The sequence below is a fragment of the Ischnura elegans genome, chromosome 5 (assembly GCF_921293095.1).
Source record: "Ischnura elegans chromosome 5, ioIscEleg1.1, whole genome shotgun sequence".
NCBI classification, from domain to species: Eukaryota; Metazoa; Arthropoda; class Insecta; order Odonata; family Coenagrionidae; genus Ischnura; species Ischnura elegans.
In genome coordinates this window covers 71,680,036-71,704,835 of record NC_060250.1, presented here as the reverse complement: position 1 = coordinate 71,704,835, position 24,800 = coordinate 71,680,036, and the positions used below count along the sequence as shown (strand labels likewise).

Below are 24,800 nucleotides of genomic sequence, written 5' to 3'. Positions count from 1 at the left end.
AAGATAAGTGGGTTACGATACTCATATTCACAAATCATATAGCTAACTGCATTGAATAAGTCATTCTTTAGCGATGCCTCGCCCGGAGTTGATTATCACAGTATTCATGCTATTTTTTATCCCATTATTATGATTTTTATCACGATTCATGGGTTGAATTAAACAAAAAGACGGAATAAAAGGATGGAAACAAATTTATTACGACTCTGCGCATTCAAGAAATTGAACAATTTAAAATCGATCAAACCAAAGCCAAATAGATATATCTTTGAAAGATTTGTTAAAGACTAAGGTTTACCATTTCTATGGTATTGTTACGTGATTTTTAAATAATTGAATGGTTTTTTTCAGCGGCATAACTGGGAATATGCTTCGGGGGAATTGGATGGCCTGGGGTGGCGTCAATTTGGCTAATGTTTGTTTGATTTTGAATAAACGTAAACTTTCTTGGATACGCCGTGTTTTGTTACTTGGCTTCTTTACCGATTTTATTTCATTTTCGATTGTGATAGAGTGTTCTTAGTGAAGACACACATATATTTCCGTTTTACTCCCCCCCCCCCGGGTCATAGGGGGTTCCGAGAAAATTTTTGAAAAATAACTTTTCTGGAAATACATTTTACATCATTTTAGCACAAAATATTTAAATTTAAGCAGATGTAGTTATTACATGTCAAAACTAGACAACTATTTAAAGTATTTATTTTAGCCCTGTGAGGCTTTGGTCAATCTCCTCATCCCCCCCCCCCCCCTAGTTACGCCACTGCTTGTTTATATCCACGCGTTTCCAAACGACCTTCCAAGCCCCGAGGATGACAAACATTCTGTCGAAACGTTGGATAAGAAAAATATACTTTTATTGATTAATGCTCATGATGAACCTACGAAAGTGCTTTGAAAGCTAAGATTCATCTCAAAATGCGTTGAATTGCATTACGTACAATAAAATCTGGGTTGATAGAAGAATTTATGGAAAAATTAAATTACTTGCTGAAATAAAAAAAAACTCCGCAATCCTAAAGCGTTCATAAAAAATAACGCGCACTCAGTGTATCATATCGCTGAGTGCAATTAATACATTAAGGATGTTTTCATTTTTAACGGCTATAGTGGGATGTCTACAGCGATTGTCAAGCTATCAACAACAAAAAAAACTTTCAGCGTCTTCACGCATGCTTCGTCTTCTTCCTGTCATTTATCCGTTTCCAGTAAACATATCGCGGAAGCCCATTCTTACCCTCTTCCTCCGCAAGGGGGAAATCGCATCGCATGTACCGAACACGCTCCCTCGAAAGAAAACGGAGGAGGAGAAGGTTTAGAGGAACTGAGAGGAAGAGGAGGAACAGGAGAGGAAAAAGTGGCGCCGAAGACGTCGTGAAGTGGTGGGGAAATAAAAAAAATATGAAGGGAGGAGGGAATGTATGTATTCCGGTCGAGGACGCAAGATGCGCTCTTCTGCCCCGTCCGACACTACTAGGCTTTTTTCGTCATCCTCGTGCACAAAATACGAGAGTTTTTTTTTTCCTCCGGGGGTTGAAATGAGTTGTGGACATTTCTGCGAGAACAATGCATTTCGGCGCCTCTCTCTCTCTCTTTCCCTGGGAGTGAAACGTGTCCACTCCTCGGCACTTGTTACGGTCGGACATTATAGATTCTGCTCTTCGCGACGCGCGTGAATGTGCAAGAAAACGCACGCTTTGTCTCAGCAAACCTTAGCAAATTGCCAGGAAAAAACGATCCCAGTAGGGAGTTTCGACGGTGACTTGGAAGGAAACGCGGTTTATTGTCGGAAACCGCGGCACTCATGCATCCGAAGTGTCTGGTAGGAAATACTCAGAGCAGGACTACGCTGATAAAAGATCATAGACATTACCGGTGAACACAGTAGATAAAAATCTTCCCGGGTTTGGTGCCGGTTGAGCCTGTTTAACCCTGGATCACTAAGCCTTCGAATTTTTTACAACGCGCCAAATTACAACTCCAAAGTTTTGGAAAATTCATTCTTAACTAAAACAATTACGTGTTTTAAGTCCTTTTAAATATTTTTCCGCTGCACCTTCCATCAAACTTTTTTCAATAAATCATAGTAAAAAGAACTATAAAATATATTTTCAATGAAAAACATAACTTAAACTTTACAAGCATACAGGGTGTTTATAAATGAATATCGGGGTTTCAAAGCTTTATAATATTTATTACATTACACTTAAAGTTATAAATTATATGTCATATGAAAGAGAAACTCGTATAAGTATAATGTAATAAATATTATAAAGCTTTAAAACTCCGATATTCATTTATAAACACCCTGTACTTTAACAATGATAAAACTTTAAGTTAATTGGTTTAAAGCACAAAAATAACCTAATTGGAGGATTAGAAAAATAGTGTCGTCAAAATGATGAATGTTTATTGGCCACGTGACTCTGAATCAAATTTACTAATCAAGCGTTAAGGCCAACGTTTCGGTGATAACCTCCCTCATCGTCATCAGGGCTAAGACTGACATCCAAGTTTGGTTCACGACGGGTTTTTGAACCCGTGTCAGTTTTTAATTTTGGTTCACGCCGGCGTGGACCAAACTCGGCCATCAGTCTTAAGGCCGTTTTACACGCGACACGGAATTGCGCAGGTTGGAATGGCATTAATTTCTAAATAGGCGTAGAATTTCGCGGATGCATGAACGAAATTAGAACAGGGGCTATGTTGCCATCTCACGTCCACGCATTCTCGCATGTGTTCTAGCTATTCACCGCTTTACACGACACAATTTTGACTGCGCCTTCGTACATACGTCAGATTATGCAAGTAAGTGCCCCGTGTAAAACGGCCTTTAGTCTTTATGACAATGACTTTATGAGTGATATTTTTATCGAAACGTTGGCCTTAAAGAATCTTACCCAGTGCCAAAACAGAGAAGATTTTATTTAGAAAAGAGCGGTTTCCTGTTTTTTTTTAAATCCCTAAATCTAAATATTATGTGGTACGTATTTATTTTAGATGACGATATCTATTTTTCGCGATTAAATGAAAAGTGAACATTTTCAAGCGCGCGAAAACGCGACTGCTAAGTATGAATGCTGGGAAAAGCCCGTGTGACGTCATTCTGGTTCCGGCTGCCACCCAGTGACGCCACCTTGGTGCTAGGCTATGAGCACCGCTACAATGCAGGCTGCTAGCAGGTAGCGCTAGGCTTAAATAAGGGTTATTAATACCCTATCAAAGGAAGGAACCTTTCCAATAATAGGCAAGTTTAATAAGACATTATTAAGAGATGTTTCCCTGAGCTCTGTGCCATATGTATGCATTGGTAATCTCAGACGATGTAAAACTCCTGACTACTCGTAGAGCATCTAGATCCCTGTGACGTCACATGGAGTGGCATCGCATGGGCGCCAATCTGGCCTTTTTTAAATGAGGTGAAAATTGACCATTCATCTAAACTGAGATTTCTAAAACCAAATAACTCGTACATTATAAATACACTAATGGTGGGTAACGAATCGCAATGAATGCCTTTCTTTTTCTTTGACGAAGAAAACTACTCTATTACACTGATTTACTCAATGCGTGACCCCAATTTTTTGTTGCACAAGAGCTTTAATCATTCGTAAACCTCAGCTAAGTTATTCACCAATCGAAGACGGTAAACACAGAAAACACGAACGCAAGCTGCGAAGAGATATATTTTTAGAACGCTATTGGCATTGCTGATTCCCTTAGATCCAAAGATACCTTTAAAACTAAATTTTCGGTGCCATCAAGAGTTATTTTCCGAAATTAATGCTATAAATTTGGGGAAAAATTGAAATTGAATAATTGAAGTCTTGAATGAATGCCATTATTAAAAGCGCCATGTTTATAGGTAAAAAAGATATCGTGAGATCTAAGTCAGCTAAACATAGAGAAAATTCATTTAAAAAATCAATAAAAACATTATTCCTCGTATGATCCTTTCATAATTTTGAACAATGAGAATAATAGCCTGACTGACTGACATTCATGACTGACGATGACTTCCAAAAATTTTATGTAGATGGAATCGGAGAGTTTATTTCACCTGCCAGTGACTCGGGAAACTAAATCAATTTTTATGCAACTATTATGCTATCTTGTTGAATTAGAGTGGATGATTAGGAAATGATGTAGATAGGACCCATATGTGTTAGCGATATTGCCTCAAAATAGAAAAATAAAACAAAGAAGCGATACCGACGGGTTGAAATTTTATACATACGAAATTTTTCCAAAGCTCCAGGGGAAAATATGGGCAAAAAAAGTGGGATAGCTCTTCTTTCATCCAAACAACGGTACTATAGAGAACTCATGGCAATAAACGCAGAGCTGTACTCTAAATGACACTTGGAAGCAGTATAAATCCCATAAATACTCGCAGTGAATCATTAAAGCCATCGTTCACTTCCATGCGTAACGTATATAAATGAAGCTGCTCACTTCCTACGCCTCGCCATTGAGTCGTGTGATTGACTCATTGAAATGTTCAATTTACTCACTGAACTCGCTCGACATCTGGGTCCAAATATGCTATTTCAAACCGGGTCTCAGAAGAATAAATTATAGAAAATGAAAAGGAAATTATTTGAAATGATTACCATTTTGCACTATGATCTAAAGAAAAATGCTGATTTGGACATTTTCAAGGGTCTATCATCTCAAAGCTTTACGAAAAAATATTTGAGGAATGCACTCCCTAAATGTTTCACTAATCCACCAATAATTATTCCCAAAGTAGTAATAGTAGGAGAAAATTTTAACAAAGACTCCAGATAAAGGCAGTTCAAGGAATTATCAATAATATTTACAAGGTTGAATTTCCTGATCAAACATTATCGGACAGGAACAATAAGCAAACTTGAACGATGTGGTTATTGAGACGTTTCCCTTTCTTTCTGTATTCTGATTGATTCATTTCACACCGATGTACTAACAAGAAGTTTATCACAACATGGAAGAATAGGCATGAAGTTTACTGCACTCGAAAAATCCGAGAGCAAGAATTAATTTTTAGTTGTCATTGCAAAATTAGCTTGAAATAACCCCGCCAATCACCCATATAAATGTGTGAATTAATTTATATAGTCTTTTTGATCATTTATTCCTGAAAGTAGTGGAGCATCCCACAACTGCAGAAAAGCGCAAGAGGAGTATTTTTTATTACTCGCCGTATTTTTGCGAAGCGGATCGCACAGAATAGGAGGGAGTTTAGAAAGTGGCTGGTGGAACCCGACGCCTAACTGCAATAGGGGATAAGAGAAAGAAGAAGAAGTATTCCACATATATTTATTTAAAGGCTTGACCAGTTGAAACTTTTCCAGATCATTACCTCTTGATACAGATCTGGAAAGAATGCAACCGGCCGAGTCTTTTAATAAATCTGTGTCTAATACAATAAAGATTAATTTTTATCTATCGTGAAAAGATTAGCTGATAGAATTGAGTAGATAGCTGCGTCAAACCAATCTTGGTATTGCTGACCAGGTATGATGAAGATGGAGAATGCGACCCCGTTAAAATAGACTGGTACTCACCTCTGTCGCCACCTGATGCAGGGAATCGAAAACTTCTCCCTTGGTGCAATGGTTCCGGAGTCGAATGACGGGCTGTGTGGAAGCCGAAGACCTGCGCATGGCGTATGGGCTACCCACTCCCAGGGAGGAGGTGCACTGCTGTTGCTGGGCCTTCAGGTTGTGCTGAAGCTGCTGTTGTGGTTGTTGCTGCTGTTCCAGCCCGTCCCCGTTGACGCACGGCCCGCCTTGGACAGACATCCCAGCTGACGAAGCCGGTTCCTTGTCGCGCATAATACGACGACGGCCTATCTAACAGCCGCTCTTCTTCTTCTGCCAAGAACGCGTCGACTTCAAATAATTTTGCCGTCCATCGACGATCAAGGGCGACCTCCCTGAAAATAAAGACGATTCATTAGTAAAATTAGTCTCTTACCTCGTGTTAAGGCTTGTTTACACGATAAATTGACACATACGAGTTAATGTCTGTCTGAAAGATATTTTTCCAAAGGAATTGGTGGATTCGTTTTTTCTCCCAAGAATAAAGGACTAAATGAATGCTATATCGATATCAGATTGGCCTTCTCACAGCGCGTTTTTTTTAACATTCATTTCGTCTTCATCAACCATTTCGCCTTCTCGTACATATCAACGGCTGGTGTCTGAACATCTCCAACCTCCCGTCTTGAAGTGGCTATCGGGGTAGACGCAGATCACGATATTCCCGTGCCTATTTAAGTAAATCAATTTTACTACATTGAGAAGACGCATAGCTCCCGTTAGACTATACGTGACCCTAAGTAATGGTGAGTTTTACTTGCAAAGCTGATTATTCGATTAATTTTTTTCCTTTTTCGTATTTTAAACTTATGAGATCTAATTGAAATCCCTAGAGAAAACTATCGTCAATAGGCAAGAGTACCTCAATTATGATACTCTCATCTCTAAAAAAAAGCGAGGTACAGTTTTCTCATATGAGATTTAATAAAATCTTGACACGGGTACGTATATTTGATATTTTCAGAAAATTTTATTACGATTGTGTAAGTTACTAGTTAATAATAGGTCAGGAAATCAGGCTTAAAGTTAAGAAACGACGCCTTCATAAAAGCGGGAAGGGGATCAAAAGCGTACACAATGCTAACTTTAAGATGCATATCTCTTTTCGTAAAAGCACAATAACCAACCGATCTTACTCAAAAACACAGCAGCAATCCAACTGTCACATTTAAATCATCAAAAGAAAAAGTCGTCGTTTTGAAAAAGTAGCATAATGACAGAGTTCGATTTTCTGGATGAGAAATTTGCAAAGAGCTGTTTTTACACCGGTTACTTGGTTTTATGAGGAGTACTGGTTAATTAGGTCTAATAAATTTATCGATTGAACTAAAAACCGTCGCACTACCCCAGAGAAGTTTTTTGACATAACGCTACTCGTCCGACACTTTGATACTAGAGGAAATCGTTACGGCCTTCACTCCCCGTGGCTATTATTATTTTTTTTTTTCGACGTTTCACTTCACATTACAGGTCAATTATCAGTTGTAAAAACGACGCTTTAGTGGACCATTGGGGACGATCGCTTTTGACAAAAATGATGCTGCCAAGGGTTTTCGTCACTTCTACCCTTAACATACTTGTTTTTCATCGGCCCTCGAGTGATATTTTTCACTGGAGAGACACCTTTGGACGATTATTAGAGGTGTAAAAAGACTGTTTCCAAATTGAAAATATGTATTTCTCCATTAACCCAGGAAATAAATTATAAATTTCGTTTTTTTTTATTTTACTATTGCCACACCACCGAAAACAGCGCTACTTGGCCATTGCATGGGGGGTTAAAACGCTTAACAGCTAAACGTACACGAACATCCACATTATGAATAGGGGCAACCTAACCAGGCGGGACTCGAACCGGCGATCTTCAGTTTGGCACGCGAGAACTTCACCCCGCCGCTACCGATACCAACGAAATAAATTATGAGGAATAATGCAACCAGCGTCATGCGTAAAATATATTCCTCAAAGCGGAGCCAGCAGGTTATATTGTTGAAAAATTCATAAGAATCGCAGTGATTTTATACACCTATAGTTCCCAAGGATAAGGAAACAATATGTGAAGGCATTCGCGTAAACGTTGGCACTCTTAAGAATCAGAAACTTGGCCCATTGGAAATGCTGATAAGAAAAGACTTCGAGAAATCTTTGATACCTGATGATGGCGGCGGATGCTATACATAAAAACGGACGGATAGGGGTGAGAAATGAGTTTCATCGAAGAGAGAGAGAGAAGAAAAAGGAACTGTGGGGAACTATACATTAAAGAAAGACACAGTGGATAGATCACGTCATAAGACATTACGTGAGTAGTAAAATGGAGAAAAGGATTCAAGCCCCCCGATAAATAACTGGATTAGATAGAGAATGACACAAAGAAGAAGGGCATGAGGAAACTGAAATAACTAGCTTCGAAAGGGAAAAATGGAGACATGCAGTGCTCCAATATTAGTATTACGAATACTCGAAAAAAGCTCAAGCCCCTCTTATTGGCCTAGGTCATACGAAGTAAAGTTAACCACATTAAGTTGTGGTAATAAAGGGGCATATGATATGCAAAAATTCAGAGCATGAGTGCCAATTATTTTGCCAAGGCAACCTAGCCTATTCCTTTCAGATTTTAGCTCAGGGATTTCCAAAGGAGTTGAATGTGGGGGATTTCGAATGGTTTAGCCCAGAGCTTTCCCCACATGGCTATCGAAGCTTTTGCTTACGAAGCTTTTATAAAATGTTATGCCTGAATCTTCTACATCGTACTTCTGCGGAGAAAGGTATCTCATTAAGGAAAGAATTATTATTCCTTTACATCAGTAAATATTTACATTGGCATAATGTTTTACAAAAATACATCATAAAGAGGGTTGTATACGAATAGTTTGTTAACAGCGAAATTTAAAGATAACCGTATAAGACTATGGGATAATTTAAAACTTGTAAGAAGTGAAAAAAAGTTTAAAATTCCTCAGAATAGTCAATCCAAACGACTGGTTCAGTAAAAAGACAAAACTCAAATACATTACTGTAGTTTGTATTTATCTAGTAAAACGAAGAAAAATAATTAGGTTTAAAAAAAAGTCCTGGTTTTTGCCAAAGCGTAAGGGTGAATATATGCGTGCAAACACATGGATGTCCCAGAAAGGTTAAATCCCTCAGGTTACTTGTTTGTAATGAATTATGCAGGTATTAGGATGAAAACGATGACTGGGATGACAATGAGTCCTTCACATACATTCACGGTAAACATGACGGAACTATAACTGGACTTCTAACACTTCGGGTCAATTGAGGCGAATAAAGAATAGCCAATACGGATCGTATCCGCCTGTAAAATGTGAGACCAAGAACGGAAAAAATGTCCTTGATACAAGATCATATAACTTTCTGAGCCATCCTAATTCGTTCACGGTGACATTTAATACAAGAGCATAAACCACAAAGTTTAACCGGATTCAGTTGCATTCTTTCCGAGAAAACTGCGTAGTTAATTGGAAAGAAAAATCGCTTAATGCAATTTTCGAATTTTTTTCGCACTGTCATAATTTATAAGGATGTGTCACTTTTTTGGGGGCACAGATGAAAGAAACGCAAAAAACGCCATTTTTAATTGAATATGCTCCCGGATTTCAATTAAGGGACGACTCAAGCAAGCTGTAGATACCATATGATCTACCGATTCGATCGATAGATTTTTCTTCCTCATAGGAAAATCTACTAGGAGTGGTAGAATATTAATTGCGTTCCCTTGGTTTCGCTGTTAGTAGGGCCCGCCCGCCTTGTGACGGTGCGGGATTCCTCGTCCCCTCCCTTCCTTTCCTATCCTTCCCCTGGAGGTGTCGTCGGGCTCTCATCGCGGCGATGCCTCCATTCCTTTTTCCTTCTTCCTCTGTCCTCCCCCTCTCGAGAGGCACAGGCGTATAAGTCACTGACTTGGTTCCCGGTCCTCGAGAGTGTCCTTTGCGGGGCCCGCCCTGGGACCCCCGAATCCATTGTAGATACCATACGAAGAAAAGCTAAGTTCGAGGCAGTGGACTGAGTTGCCAAAGAGGATATTCGAGTCACCTAGCTCTTCGTGGGATGAAATCAGCTGAGTCGTTTTTTAGCTCAGATTTGGTCTCAACGAATGAACATGAGCACTGTTTGTGAATCTTCTCGTAACGCGAATTTGTTGAAAAGCGGGTTATGGAATGGTATTCACTCTGAAATCGTTTAAAGAATTCTGTAGACGGAAGGGAAGAATAATCATGACGAAAAAGAAATCCTTATTCTGCCACTCTGGAGTTAAACGTAATTTCGAGTTTTTCCCCCTCTTCTTTTCCATTAATTTACAACTGAATTTGTTTTTGTAAAAACATTGTTATAACCTTTTATGTACCCAAGTTATACACTCTACTGATCATTCTTTCTAATTTTCCGATACCAATGTTGTTTTTCCGCCAGAAAGCAGTGTCTTCGTCGATGTATCTTTAAGCTAGCTTCATACATAGCTAGATACATCCCGTAGAATTGGTCAAAGTATGGTCATTTGAGAAATATGTGAAGATTCTTAGCAATGGGTGGAAATTAAGGCATAAAATGGTATAACTTCCTCATCTATTTATGCCATTGGTAAATCGCAAGCCCTGATGTAGGTGTATAGGTATACCGAAACCTTGGAAAAAATTTGCATTCACAATTTTTCAAGACCTGTATTCCAAGACAATGAAAATACGTTAAGCATTATTAAACGCAAATGTAGTCACCTACTTTTCATGAGTTTGCGAGGTCATTAGAATTTCAGTTCATTAACTAATTCTCATAGAACCGCTTATTGATGGAAAGAATTGCTCACATTATTACAAACTACAGCTTATCTCATGATACCGATGCGAGGAAGAGAGCAGAACCTGAAAAGTGCTGACCCGCTCGACAGGGGCGTGTGACGTCGTTTGCTAATCTATGAAACGGTTGAAGGTGTCAAAAGATTTTCCGTCAAAAGTAGCTCGAGAAGTAAGAACGTTAAAAAAAAACATACGTTGTGTCTAAAATTCTTCGAGCTCCTTCACAATCGTAAATGAAAAGATTGGTGAAAGAATCAGTTCTAAGTAAACGCTGGACTTTTCTCGAGGAAGCTCCATCCGGTGCAATGTGTGTGGTCCAATCTGCCATCTTCACTGAAAAACTTTTCCGATGCCAACGTAGATTTGCCGCCATAAAGCAGTATCATCGCCCGTGCATCTTTAGGATATATGTGAACAGCTAGCTAGTTGCGGGGGTCTGGGGGATAACCTCCCAGCAGTAGTGGGGTTCCGGGAGGTAACGAAAATTTTGATAATTTCGGGGCTTGTAAAATCAGTTTAAGGATGTTCCATTAAAATTTTTCAAAAAATTAAGCTTTTAAAGAAACATTTATGTAAATTTTTTTAAAAGCATTTTTGGTTTTAGTGGCTCTCCTTCCCTCTATATATTCGCCAACTGAACAAAATTACCATTTTTTCTAGTGTAAAATGGATACCTTACAGACCCACTATGGATACATCACTGTATGCGAGGGTAAATTAACTTGTAAATGAAGCATATAAAGCTGGTTAACTGTTTTGTTTTAGCAATTATCAGAAATAAAAACATTAGAAGGTACCATTTTTTATATTTTTCAGCCGTAGGTAAACCGCAAATTCTGCTGTACGTGGCATGAACGAAGCGAGATACAACATTTGTTTTTCAATTTATAAGTGGTACATCATAATCTCGCGCCCATAAAATGTTATTTACGATGCACCTTTAAAGTCTAGAAAGATAAAACTCTACAATATTTTCAAACAAAATTTATAAAAATTCATACGTGGGGCTCAAAAGTTAGTTCTTATCTTTGTGCTTACAATTTAAAACTGAGTTCTGTAAACCAGCCAATGGAATTCAATATAAATAGTCCGCACTGAAAATTGTTGAATTCGTTTTTGTAAATCAAATCTGAGCTAAAATTGCTTTATTGTTGATAATGCCCAATATAAGTAATGGAGAAACTAAAAAAAATTAGTTTCATTTCATTACATTTACTCTGAGACAAGCGAACATACATTTCTCAAGGAAAATTAGACGGATTCCTACTGACATGTAGTTGAGAGTAGCGTAAATCGAAATAAATTCTATTCCCTTTTTAAGAAAATGTCCTCCAGTAGATTCGTTTCTGCGCCTTCCCTTCACCAAAAAAAACCTCCAAACGTAAGACTTCGTTGCGCTATCTTTATAGTTGTAAAATTTCATCCCAAATAAGAATAAACAAGGTTGAAAATAGCCGACAATATCACCGATGTGAGGAAGGTGAACATTTTTTTTCTCGGGCAAAAGTCGTTCTTTTTCATGGCCCCTTATTCTCGGCGAGCGATAAGGGAACAATCATGCAACAGATTTCGGCTTTATTGCTGCTCAGTTGACTGAAATGGAACCGTCACCTCAAAGTCCCCATTCGGCAAGGCGTTCTGCGTCGAAAATCTGAGAATACGAATGTATAAGAAAAGTGAGAATATTTTACCGAAAAATTAACATTTAATGTAGTATTGTAGGGCGAACTATGGCGATATTCAAAGTCAGAGAAACTTTTGAAATCGTATTATTTAAGCACGTAATAATAGGGAATTGGAAATAATGTGGTAGTGTTGTGGCTAATTGTTCCGCATAAAAAATAAATTCATTTCACGATCCTTGGTTTCATTTATGATGAAAATTATCACGTTACACGTCAAGGTCTTTAACTGTATATGCAGTCAAAGTCAGAAAACTTTTTCATGTACTTTATTATATCAGTGGAACATTAAAGATCCGCTAGTGCATGTGTGTGTTATGTGCATTACGAAGCAGATCCACACTGTTAATGTGCAAGGAATTGATCTAAATCAAGCCAAAACAATTGGCATTCAGCTCAATTGGAAGTAAGACAATGCAGGTAAATCAATAGCAGTAGAAATAATATAGGAATGACTTGAGTCTCCTGCTCCAATTTCTGGTATTCGTCACATATGAGTTACTTCAACGAAAGGAAGGATTACTGCGCCGAAACGGAGGAAAAGTAAATACTAATCAACATCGCCATCCCGCTAACAAAGGTGTCGCATGATATCCCGGCAACTGTCTGCTAAGTCGACTTAGCACGCTTTAGTCTGTATTTCAGTCCCTGCCTTCTCCCTTTACCCTGCGTAAAATAAGTGTGCCCTTACCACAACCACATGTTTAAAATATGTTTTTTGTACGTAGGACCAAAGGTTTTTAATTTGTTACCCCAGTCATGCTTTATGTCAAAGTCTTTGAAAAAGTTTTTTGCAAAATGCACATTCTTGGCTTCTCATTAAACAAAGTGTAGAACAAATATTGTTATAAAATATTGATGTAAACGAATTATAAATACTACTTTAGTTGTTTTTTTCATGTGCGCACTTAAGCTTTGTTAGTATAGACTATCAAGGTAACACAAAATGAGCTACACTATATTTAAAGCATAATGTATTATTATTTTGGATGGTAGCCTCAAACAGGTTATCCTTCGCGGCTACCTAAAATTACTCAATTTTGCTATTGCCATGTAATTTGTGTGTGGAGTAATAAAATTATTTATTATTATTATTATTTAATCACAGTGAAATATTAATACTAACTACGATGTTCAATTACATAATAATAAATACGATGCGAGAATACATTTTGTTAATGAGTGACGGTCAAATGGGAACGCTCGAATTATCTATTCAAATCAGCACCTTGTCATGCTGATGGTTAAGACTTGATTTTCGAAACATAAAATGCGATCTAGTTAAGGAATTGATTAATTTTCACAAATAATTGAAGGAAATTAATCTAAAATGAACATTTGATTACCGCTAAAATATATAGAATAGGAGATGATATTTAAGAATGGGACAGTCATATTCATTATCGTATTTTACTTGCGTACTTTAATATCACGTATATTCGCATCCATTAGTTTGACATAAAATAAACAAATCCTTTCACTCTTATTTTTCTCCAGTAAAATAAAAAAAAATTATTGTTAGCATGCCCTCTTCCGGTAAAATACCTGCGTATTAAATACTATATTATTGTACACTAATATCTCTCTATAAATCAAGGATTTTAAATATATTTAAAGGGAAGGACATCACAGCTTATCATAACAGACTTAAAAAAGGATTAAATGTTTCTGACACGCGAACAGACGTTCTCAGGCTCTTATTAATCGTGGATATACCAATAAGCTCAGAGGGAAATTTCTCAGCCAAAGTAAATAAAATACTGCAGTTCATAAGCAATATCCTTAAAATTGAATGAGAAGAAAAAACAATTTCGATATCTGAACATAGCTAACAAAGAAGATTAAGACAGAATGCAGAGAAATAACACGGTTAGCCTCAAATGTCCCGCTAATTCAATTCGAAAATTTTGACGGTGGTGTTTACGAAGCAGCCTACTTCAGAGAGGAAGTTTATTCTGGATGAGGTCGATAACTTAAGAGCCTTGGAGAACGAATCGTCTCAGTGTGTGAAAACAAGCGATAACCAAATATTTAGAAGTAAAGTACAGATGAATGATCCACAAGGTCGGTATTCGTTCATCAATTGATACGTCAATATTCCCCAGCAAGCGTGGGGGATCCTTGAAAACAGCGGGATTAAAACGGAGAAAAAACTTTTTTCCCACACCAACTCCTAAATTACATTATTTAAGAAAATATAATACTTTCATAGCAGATGGAGGGCAAGTTCTTAAATATGCCACAATGCTAATTTGACTGTTGAGTTAACTGCCATTTAACAAATAAGCAACATACTTTGTTCAGAAAATTATCAGAATGAAATTGGGTTGGGTTAAACGAAAATATTTTAGAAAAAAGTTTAGATATACAATAAATTTAATTCCAGAATACCAAAGTGAATTTGAAACTAACTAGTAAAACAAATATCTTGGAAGCAAAAAGCTATAATCGCATGTCGATCGAATAAAATAAAAAATTAATAAATTGCTTATAATATTAATGGAGGGAAAATGAAACAAAACAAAGTATGTGTAATATTTTCACCTCTTTAATCAGTGACCCTGAGTAAAGAATACGCATGCACAGCAGTACGGTTAAGGAGAATTATCTGCGAAATTTATAAAATTTATTGTGCATCACAAGCTAGCGCAGAAATATAGGTGAACAGAAATAGAATATATGCTTCTTGGAAGGTCAGTATGGACATACGATTCGAATGTTTTAAGTGAATGTTTCATAAATCATCGATAGACGATAAATCATGTGACAACTTGAAGGAATGACAAATCATCAGCGAACGGTGACGTATTCACGTAGGAGATATGTAATACATGGCGTGCGTGCCGCTCACAATGATGTCGACATTTGATTCTTATATGATAATATTAGGAATTTTCGTGCCTACAACGTTGAAGTGTCAACTCCGGAATATCATATTCATAATCATCTTATAGGCTGTTGGACGGAATGTGAATGTTTTGAGAAAAAATATAATTTCTTAAAATAATCTCAAGAAAGATTATTTTTACCATTACGAAAGAGCTTGGATCGATAATCGAATAGTATTTTTGTCGAAAAAGAGATAAAAATGCAGGTTAATAATAAACCGGAAAGAAACACGTTTATATAAAATGTATTGATTTTTATGGCGTAAATCTTTGGGAAACATATAAAGAAAAGAAATGAAACTTCTGGGCATACTGCGCTTACAATAAATTTAACCACATACATATGCCACATACATGCATATATTCAACGGCTTAAATGTATCTAAGACCGAAAAAATTCACTAGATATCAAAACATGCGAATATCTTCGCGATTGTCACCAAATTAATGAATAATTTGGCTACAAAAGAAATCGTAATTTTTCCTGTCACTAATAACAACATGCATTGAAACTTAATTCCACTCACAATTTTCAAAATAGCATATCCGGCTAAAAGAGAAGAACTTAATCTATTATATTAGTTAGGTTCAGATTTAATTTAAAATTTAAAATGACTTCAGATTAACAAAAATGACTTCCATATTTCAAAAGCAATTTCACATTCTTTCAACAGTGAAATTAAATATTTTTCACAGAAGTGAAGTCGCTTTGGACAGATTCAAATTGAATTCAGTTTAAAGTACAGGTCCTTGATTTTTCTACTTTCCGTGTTTGAGGTATAAATCAAAATCACTCGTCATTTTTGGCAACTTATTATTTCCTATTTTCTTACCATTAGCTGGTAAATATTATTGTCGCGCAAAAAAGGCTGGCACCTGCATTGCATGCGTGAAGATATTTCAAGTTGAAACGGGTTTGTAATCTCCATTTTTTGCTGATCAGTTGCAATTCGAGAATGAATCACAAATACATGAATAATGATAGCTTCCTGAGCTATATGTACCCGCCCATTTTTACTGTCTAACCCAGCAAAAGTATCCTACTCCCTGAAAGTTACGCATCAAACAAATACCTAAATCTAGCAAATTTATCGATAATGCCTTGTCTCACTCTCCCCTTTCATTCAACCCAAGTATCCTCTCTCCCAAGAGCTTCTTCCCTAACGATTTACTTTGTGTTCCCAAGAACTTTCCTAAACTCTTCTCCCAAATTTTTATTTTTCCACTAACGTCATCCTCTCCATTCCATTCGACAATATTGGGTCAAGACTTCTCTTTTTATTCCTCTCACAATTTAAAATGAATTCATTCATTTTAAATCTAAAGCAAAGTATCACATCAGAATTGGCTGTGAATAAAAACTTACGATAGCCTTAAAAACATCACCAGAGTAATACTACCTCTTCCCTTCCACAAATCCAAGAATAAACAACCTTTTCACAATGGAAAGGCATTTAGGCAACAAAATTGTAGAAAACATTCAATTACAATACCGCAAATTAAATTGGAATCACTGCTAAAAAGTTATCAAAAATAATCCGACGTCCATCATACGCCTACACTAACTTTTTTAAATCCTATCTTCGGAGAGTTTTGGTTTCAGTGCATGAGACGCGCACTTATTTATTATTTATTCGCATCAGGCTTAACATTGCAGGTTATCCATACCAAAAATTACAGCCAACAAAAAATTAATCCACAAAACCATGACTTCACCATTAGCCAAGGTGGTTATTACCAATATGACAATTGATATACATACAGAAATGTTTGTGATATCTTCATAACAGGGTTGCGAGCCAAAACCATGGTGATTGATTGTTCATATTTGGTAAGGAAATGGACCATTGGTTCAAATTTTTGACAAGATGATTCTACGATAAGTACGACTTCTGGTTTCTGAGCGATGGAATTCCATAAAAGGCGCGAGTGCTTTATTGACTTCCCCCAAGGTCTTTCATGAGGAAAAAACGAAGTCTTTCGTTTTTTCCTCATGTTTTAAGTCACGTTTGTGAAAGTAATATAATCCTCGGGATATTTTTTAATGTGTTCTTTTTCCTCCAACGTATTTTCCAGTTCATCACATTGTCACATATCCTCCTATATTTTCCCACTTAATGGATAAAGTGAAATTTTCTGAAGCAAGCAATAGAATTAGTTTCCATGCAGCTAACTTGAATTTACCTTGCCTCATTTTGACATTTAAGAATCCATCGAAGCCTTAAAACAGCTGCACGATAAGCTAACCATCATTTTTTCCCTCAGAAAATATACCTGGTCTTCGTTACACCATTATGCGTTGATTTGTACACATATTTCCTCAAATTTCTACGGTTGTCATAGTAAATAAGCGGTAACTACACAAAGTAAATATACTCACCACTATCTTTTTCGCAATTAATCAGCATGACTAGTCATATAAAACAACTCTCACTAGTGTCCTCTGAATAAAAAATGAATACACATAAAATGCGCCACTATAGGCTTCGTTTCATCCTAATCTTAATACGGGTGAATACTCTAAGTACACCAACAGATTCCAATTTTTTAGGAAAAATAACTTCAAAAAAATAACGCAAAAAACGGTAGGATATCATGTGGGAGAAATATGTCACGAAAAAATAAATATTAGTCTCAAATTATTCAAAATACTAATGAAATAAAACCATGAGAGTAAATTTCAATTGATAATATACATGTATTTACTACCTATGAAAATGAAATTCACTAATAAATTCCGCTGGCAGGCGAAATAAGTATTCATAAATGCAAATGCTGTTAAAACGGTGAACCGATTCATAGAAAAAACATAATTATTCGTTTGGGTCTATTCCAGCGTTAAATGTTTTTTTTTTCGAAACTGCTGCACAATATTTTAAACTCTCTTATTTGCACAGGAGAACTCCATTCATACATGTGTTTTAGAGCTGATGAAGCTAGTATTCAATCACAGAAATTAACCAATGGTAGAACTATTTGTGTCAGAAATAAGTAACGTGCTCACGGCTATGTCGTAGACAAATCCAGCACAACCTATCTACCAATTAGGTTATGGCATGATCGAGAGAAGAAATATAGAATTCCGAAATAGATGGAAGCATGTAAGTGGAGAGAATGGAGATGGATATAGTGTAACAGGTCGGCAATGACCAGCTATCAGATTTCAAGGTAAACTTCAAAGTATATGTCAGCTATTAATACAATAAATAAATTGAAGTTATAAGAATAACGAATTGCAATCTATTTTCTCAATAATAGGTATCAATGATAAAAAAGCGTTATTGATGCTGAAAAAAACGGACACTAAATACATATTAAAAGGTTTAACATACAAAATGTTTGCTTCAACCAAAATAAAATTCGCTAACATCAAAAACAAATTTGCCAAAATCAGATCGCCTAAAGAATATTTTCTGGAGAATTCGTCAATATCGTCATGAATAAGTATTCCCTTTGTTACAGGGACGGCACTGAGGTCAAGTGAAAGTCAACACCAGGTGAATGAAGCATGTAGAAACTAACAAGAATTCATCGGCTCAGCACGATGATTTCAAATTTAACAAATCGAAGAATTAATTTACTTTAAACGATGCAGCGAGAAATACTTTTAAAATTATCACCGACAGTGTTTCTCCGATTAGGAACGAAAAAGTTTTTAAAATTTCATCACATAAATGACCTTTTCGAATCCCGAAGAGCTTCCCGCTAGAAATGGTGAAATTTTCATACCAACAGTAGAATCTGGTAATAAATGTTCCTCATTTATTTTAATTAACAGGAGTAATATGAAACATCTTATTAAAATATCAAGTGACTGGAATATGCACATCACGAAAAATGCTGGCAATACATCGTAAGCATAAAATTTTATTCATTTGCAGAAATTGATGAAATTTGATAACTTCCCAAGCGAATATAAAAAGCAGCGAGCTTTGAAACACTTCCTAATGAAATTAATATGATTGATGAGGACATAATTATACAAATAAAAAATAGGGGTAAGTCCTTATCGGTAAAAAAATTTGATTTTAGACAAGGATGAGCATTAATTGTTGTTACTATCCACGTGAATAAAGGGTGATATTTTAGTGCAATGCTAAAATAAAAAGTGATGGTAATGTTTTTTCAACTCAGCCTTGCCCAAAATACCATCCTAAATGTATTAATAAAGCTGCGAGAATATCCAATAAAATAATTTCCACGCGAATTAGTGGACCTAAAATTTTTGCGATCCTTCCTGGCAAAAATTAAATAAGATGAAAGTGGAGTCCGTTTGCCAACTTAGAAATACAAAAAGGAATGCGTTCTCGTTTAAAAAAGAAGAAAAATTCGATGAAATTAAGAGGAATTTACAAATATAATAAAATCGTAGGTAATTCGATCATAAAGCTGGGACACGGAGGGAAAACTGTCCTTCTAACGCATACGACATGAAGTAGGGCTTGACGTCATCTGTGAAAATCGGTTTTTGTCTAATTCCGTGAGATCGGCGCGTAATAAAGACTTCTTGTGTGTTTTTATCCTTACCTTTTTATCAAAACTATAATATGTAATCAAATTTCATCAAATCATTCTTTCGCACAAATTGCGTCATAGCCAAGTTTTAAAAAATGTACCCCATTTAAACTCAAGCCGTGCAATCGACTCCAATATAAGTATATTAAACTTCAATGTCCCTCATCGATGGTCAGCTATTTTTATCAAAATCTAACGATGAAAAATAATCACAGGAAAAGCGTGAGAGACACAAAAGTTAAACTAAATATGATCACCTTTAGTATGCGAGGAAATATGTAACAGCAGTATACATTATGTTACATACATATATATTCTAATTTAAACACGGAACTCATACCTTGGATTATAATCAGGAAACTGTCGAAAGAAATGCTATGACATCATTTTTAAACAGCCCATATTCATGGCAAACTAATTTTCTTTAGTTTTTCCAATCAGTAAAAAAAGTGAAATGCAACGATATGAAATTAAAATAGATAACAGTGCTACTTCTAACCCTCATAACTTAATTTTGAGAAAGTGCATTCTGGAAACATGAATGCGTATTTGATAGCATTATGACGTCAGCCATACTTTTACTGGCAAATGAGAACCACTTCCCAGGAAGACTTTACTAAATAGAGAGGATTTGTTCTCTCCGATCAGCCCTCATCCTTTTAATCCGAGAGTTATATCTAAGATTTAGGAGGCAATTTTATGTCACCTATCGGGTTAAAAGTACGTACTCTCGGTTCAATACGTTGGTTGGCGATTTAATGGGAATACCTAAGAAAATTCATTCATGTTGCCTATTCATCTTCAAGAACAACACAAATTTTACGGTAGTGAGAAAATATATGAGAGATTTCTCTGAGCAGCTTCGCCTCTCGCCAAAAAAATGCACTTTATCCCGCTTGCGTGACTACCGCGATGCCAGACCAGTCCGAACACATTGGGCGGACCAGTTTCGGACAGTTAATGGTGACTCTACTACCTACACGCGGAATCCATGAATGGAATAACGAGTTCGTAGGAATAGTGTGTGACAATTATTCAGGAAAAAGCCGTTTTACATTCCGGAAATGACCGGTCAATTGCATGGACGCACGTGTTCGATGACACACACGCCTGATATCTACCGCAATAGTTCCAGTCCAAGCGTTAAAAATAAACTAAGAATTTCTTCGTCTACGGTTTTGAACATGAATTTAAATAACAGACCATCACTGATATTTTTGCAGAATAGTGTCTTCTTAATAAACGAAAATGAATGGAGCACTGCATGACCTCCTATCCTAAGAAATATTAGTGCATGCCGTTACTTTACAAGTTTGAAGGAAAAATCCATGGAATTAAAATAAAGTAACAGACCAACAAAGCAAAATTTGTCTTTGAGCAAAATAATGTCTTATTAAAAAACTGAGAATGAATGGCACACTGCGTGTCCCTTGACATCTCCGTATCATTGAGAAATGCTAGCACAAACAGTTACATAATGAGTTTGAAGAAAAAATCCACGGAATTAAACTCAATGAATAAACCACTGTGAAAACTTAATTATCTTCTGTGTGCTTCACAGCATAACAAGCAACGTATTTGCTAGAATTTTTTCGTCATGAATAAATAACTAGCCGAATTGACAAGGATAATACTAATATAGTACTGATTCTTCCTGAACATCTTCCGAAAAGTTCCGCGGCCAAATTACCGCACTTCCATCCACGCTATGATCCACACAACATCACACATCACCGCATACCAAAACAAAAAACAAAAACTATTGTTTTTTTTCTTCCGTAAATCACTCCAAAACACGTAGCGTCATACTCACTTTGCACGCGGTGAAACACAGGACGATCCGCCACTTAATATGCCTTCCCCCGCTTTCCAATCAGATGTTTCTGCCTTCCCAAACGGTTAACGAGGAAGCAAAGAACTCTCGAAAAATAAGCGGAAGGATATGGGCAGGGGAGATGAAGGACAGAGCTGGACAAAAAAGTTCTGGCCAGATGAAGAAGAAAGGGAAGTTGCTGCGACTAAGCCCGCCCTCAACGAAAACCCGCGCGCTTCGAATCGGCTCGGAGCGGAGGCCACCTCTGCTTTCGCGAAGGCGGCGAACTGCGGACTCACGATCGGGGTTTAAAGAAGTAGAGCCGCCGGAACCGAACTGGAGAGTAAGGTTACCACCGAAGGGTAGACTGTGTGGAGGAGAAGGAAAACACCCCCGCCAAAACTTCTGCAGGGGAGGAGGAGAAGTAGGAGGGGATTTTTAGTAGTATTAGGAACGGATTTCTCTCCCCGAATGAATGGCAGGGGGACTCGTGGGTGAGAGTTCGGAAGGTCGACCCCCACCAGAAGGGGGTTGTGGTGGGGGATATTCTGCGCAGAAAGGGTGGGGATATACAAAAGAGAGAGGGGGGGTTGTCTCTCTCTCTCTCTCTCTCCTTTTCTCACAACCCCCCTTGTAGCGGAGAGCGTCGGGCTGCCCTCTGGCGACGGAGTTGGGAAGCTGCGTTCGGGACGAAGTCGGAGAGGCGAGTGCTATAGCGGTTGCCGCTGCTGGGATGCGCTTGCCTCGTGGTCTCCCTCTTTGGAACGCCCACCATGGCAGTGGGAGAGGGGTGGGCGGGGGTGTTCGGAGAGGGGGAAGGGGCGAAAGTTGAAAGAAGGGGAGGGATAGTGGTGGGGGATGGTGGGGGAATTCCCCATTCTCTTTCTTACCACCCCTCTCCCACGCGATTTCAAACACCCCCGCTCGGACGTCCGACTCCACACGAGAAGAAACGGCTGCACTCTTCCGTCAAGCAGATGCGACAACGAATCAAATTATTATTAAAGTAATCTCAACCGATTCAGGCGTGACATAGAGAAAGTTTGACCTATTGAAATGAAAAGTACCTAGTTTCTTTTTTTTCACAATGAATTAATTCAAGCGACCCGTTTCGGCTCACGGAGTCATCATCTGGTACAAGACATAGTACTATATTGGACATAGTACTCGTACAATTATTAGTAAAGTAATTTCAACCGAATCAGGCATGACATAGTGGACGTTCGAAATATTGAAATGAGAATTAGTTGCTTTTTTCACGATAAAGTAATTCGAATGACCCATTTCGGCTCACGGAGTCATCATCTGGTACAAGACATCGTACTAAATGGAAGCATCACATTTATACCTTTGAGCAAGAGCTGGGAGTAGGATTTGACAAGCTTGAGGAAGGGGTGATAAACAGACGTACGGCGGAGAGAAAGTGAGAAAATACAACTAAAGAGATGCCGGATAACCCCGGTCAAGCAGTTGATGTCGTGAGCATAACGGTGCCAGTAGATGTTGTATAAGAATCAAATAATTGGCGATCTAAATTGCCCATAAATATTTCAGCTAATAAAGGTGAAAAGGGGGATCCCATGGCAAGGCCGTCAGTTTGATGATAAAAATTCTCATTGAACAGAATACAGTTTTGGTTAGCACACAGTTCAATGAATCGATGAAGTTCACTAGCCACACCATTGTCTATATTGCAGTCTCTCAGTGAATCTTTGGGAAGTTACAAAGTTTTTTGTATAGGCCCATACATTTCCATCATAGACTTCCCTCTTCAAATCACAATTGGGCAAACTTCTTTTCATTCTATCTAAAAAAAATCCTATTTTCTTCCTTCCGTTCCATCTTTTACCCAAAATTCTACTCTCTATCACAGTTTTCAAAATCCCCTCCTTGCTTAGTACTCCCTGCATCCATACCTTTTGTCTGCTCCGTATCTCATCTTGAAGCTACCTCTCCTTACCCATCATATCAGCTTATTATTTTACGTGGTGTAAAATTGAAAGCTCAAACTTCAATATTACTTCGGAAAACGTATTAAAATTTAACGTTCCTATACAGAATTTATAAACATTTTTGCATGTCTCCATCTCCATGAGTTGTCAATTTTATGGGAATAAAATTTCCAAACGAAATAAGAAACATGGAAGCAAGGGCTATCGTCGGATTCAAGCCATGGGCTTAATTAGGGACCATGTGATCTGTGATTTAGCAATTTTAACGCTGGTGGTATGCCCAGATGCTGAAAGTCACTCTCGCAAAATTTTATCTTCACTGCGAGAAATAAATTCCCGGAGGTCCTTCCCAATGACGGCCGAATGCGAAATTTCTTCACTCATTCCATGGTATGAGTCTAACGATCATTTGAAAAAAGATGTATTGCTAGGACCGAAAAATTGGTCCCAATAACAAAATACAGGGTTATCATAAAATAATGATGCGGTTTTGAACATAATTTAAATGAAAACAGAAATATTTGCAGTTTATGTTTTTTTCCAATTTATCGTCTCCAACAGTTTTTTTACATAATAAATAAATTTTAATACGTGCACCATGAGTCGCTGGACAAGAGAAAAACCCGGCGTCCACATTATCTAAACTCTATCTAATATATATCTACTCCAAACGATAGGCGACAAAGGGACCACGGCTTAACGTCCCATCCGACGGATGGAGTACTGCGCTTGAAGTGCCCTTGAAGGCATTCAAGCAGGCATCAAACCACTTTTGAACCTCTGCCACCCTTATATCTTCCTAGAAATTATTGAAACCGCGACATAATTTTATGTATTGTCAGTGGCGCCGACTCCATGGGGCTTGAGGGGGCCCGAGCCCCCTCAAAAATTCGTTATGGTTGCGAGGAAAAAATGTGTCAGGCTTGTAGATTTTCCCTGGAGTGTCCAGATATCGAGATTCGAGTTAACAGGGGTCTAATGTTGATCATATGACTCTTCTGAAATGCTTACAAAACTTAAAACTCACTACCTATAAAACTTCCCGGGCGAAGATCCCCGGTTGGGCCCCCCCAATTTTTTTCGTAAGTAGGCGTCCCTGTGTATTGTCATGAGGAACTTGTTCTGGACCACCAGAATCACATGCGTCACGAGTAGTGCGTGTATACAACTCTGAAAAAAACCAGGTCACACCTTCATCATGAATGGGATCCTCAGGTGAAACGGTGTGGCGTCACTAGTCCTAGGGAATAATGAAACCAACTCCCTCAATGATGAAGAAATGTCTACCGAGACAAAAAACAATCCCAATCCTCAAAAATCAATTTCAATATTGACAACTCGTTTGTGGTGTGATTGAATGTGCCATTAATTGGTGTGGTTTTTAGTGACACAAGTTCCTCCAAATTCAGAATATGTACGTATATATTTACGCATATGATCGAAGGTTGCACGACAAACAGGGTGAAGAATCGAAGAAGTTGGGCCTTCGATAAGTCCAACATGAAGCAGCCATTTGAAAAATTCAAAATTAAGAATAAAAGAAAATTCATA

General features: G+C 37.5%; 1 protein-coding gene across 3 annotated transcripts in view; it reads right to left on the bottom strand.

Moving 5' to 3' along the window:
• Positions 1–21,921, bottom strand: part of LOC124159043 (nitric oxide synthase-like protein) — a 271,887-nt gene extending 249,966 nt beyond the window's left edge. The window contains exons 1-2 of one of the 3 annotated variants that reach the window (XM_046534535.1): positions 21,298–21,921; positions 5,550–5,920 (exon numbers count right to left, since the gene is read on the bottom strand). In XM_046534535.1, coding sequence (XP_046390491.1) covers positions 5,550–5,819 — 270 coding nt within the window. In that variant the 5' untranslated portion in view covers positions 5,820–5,920; positions 21,298–21,921. The remainder of the gene's footprint in view (positions 1–5,549; positions 5,921–21,297) is intronic. The other 2 variants (XM_046534534.1, XM_046534533.1) reach the window with 2 other exon arrangements.
• Positions 21,922–24,800: the final 2,879 nt, after the last annotated feature.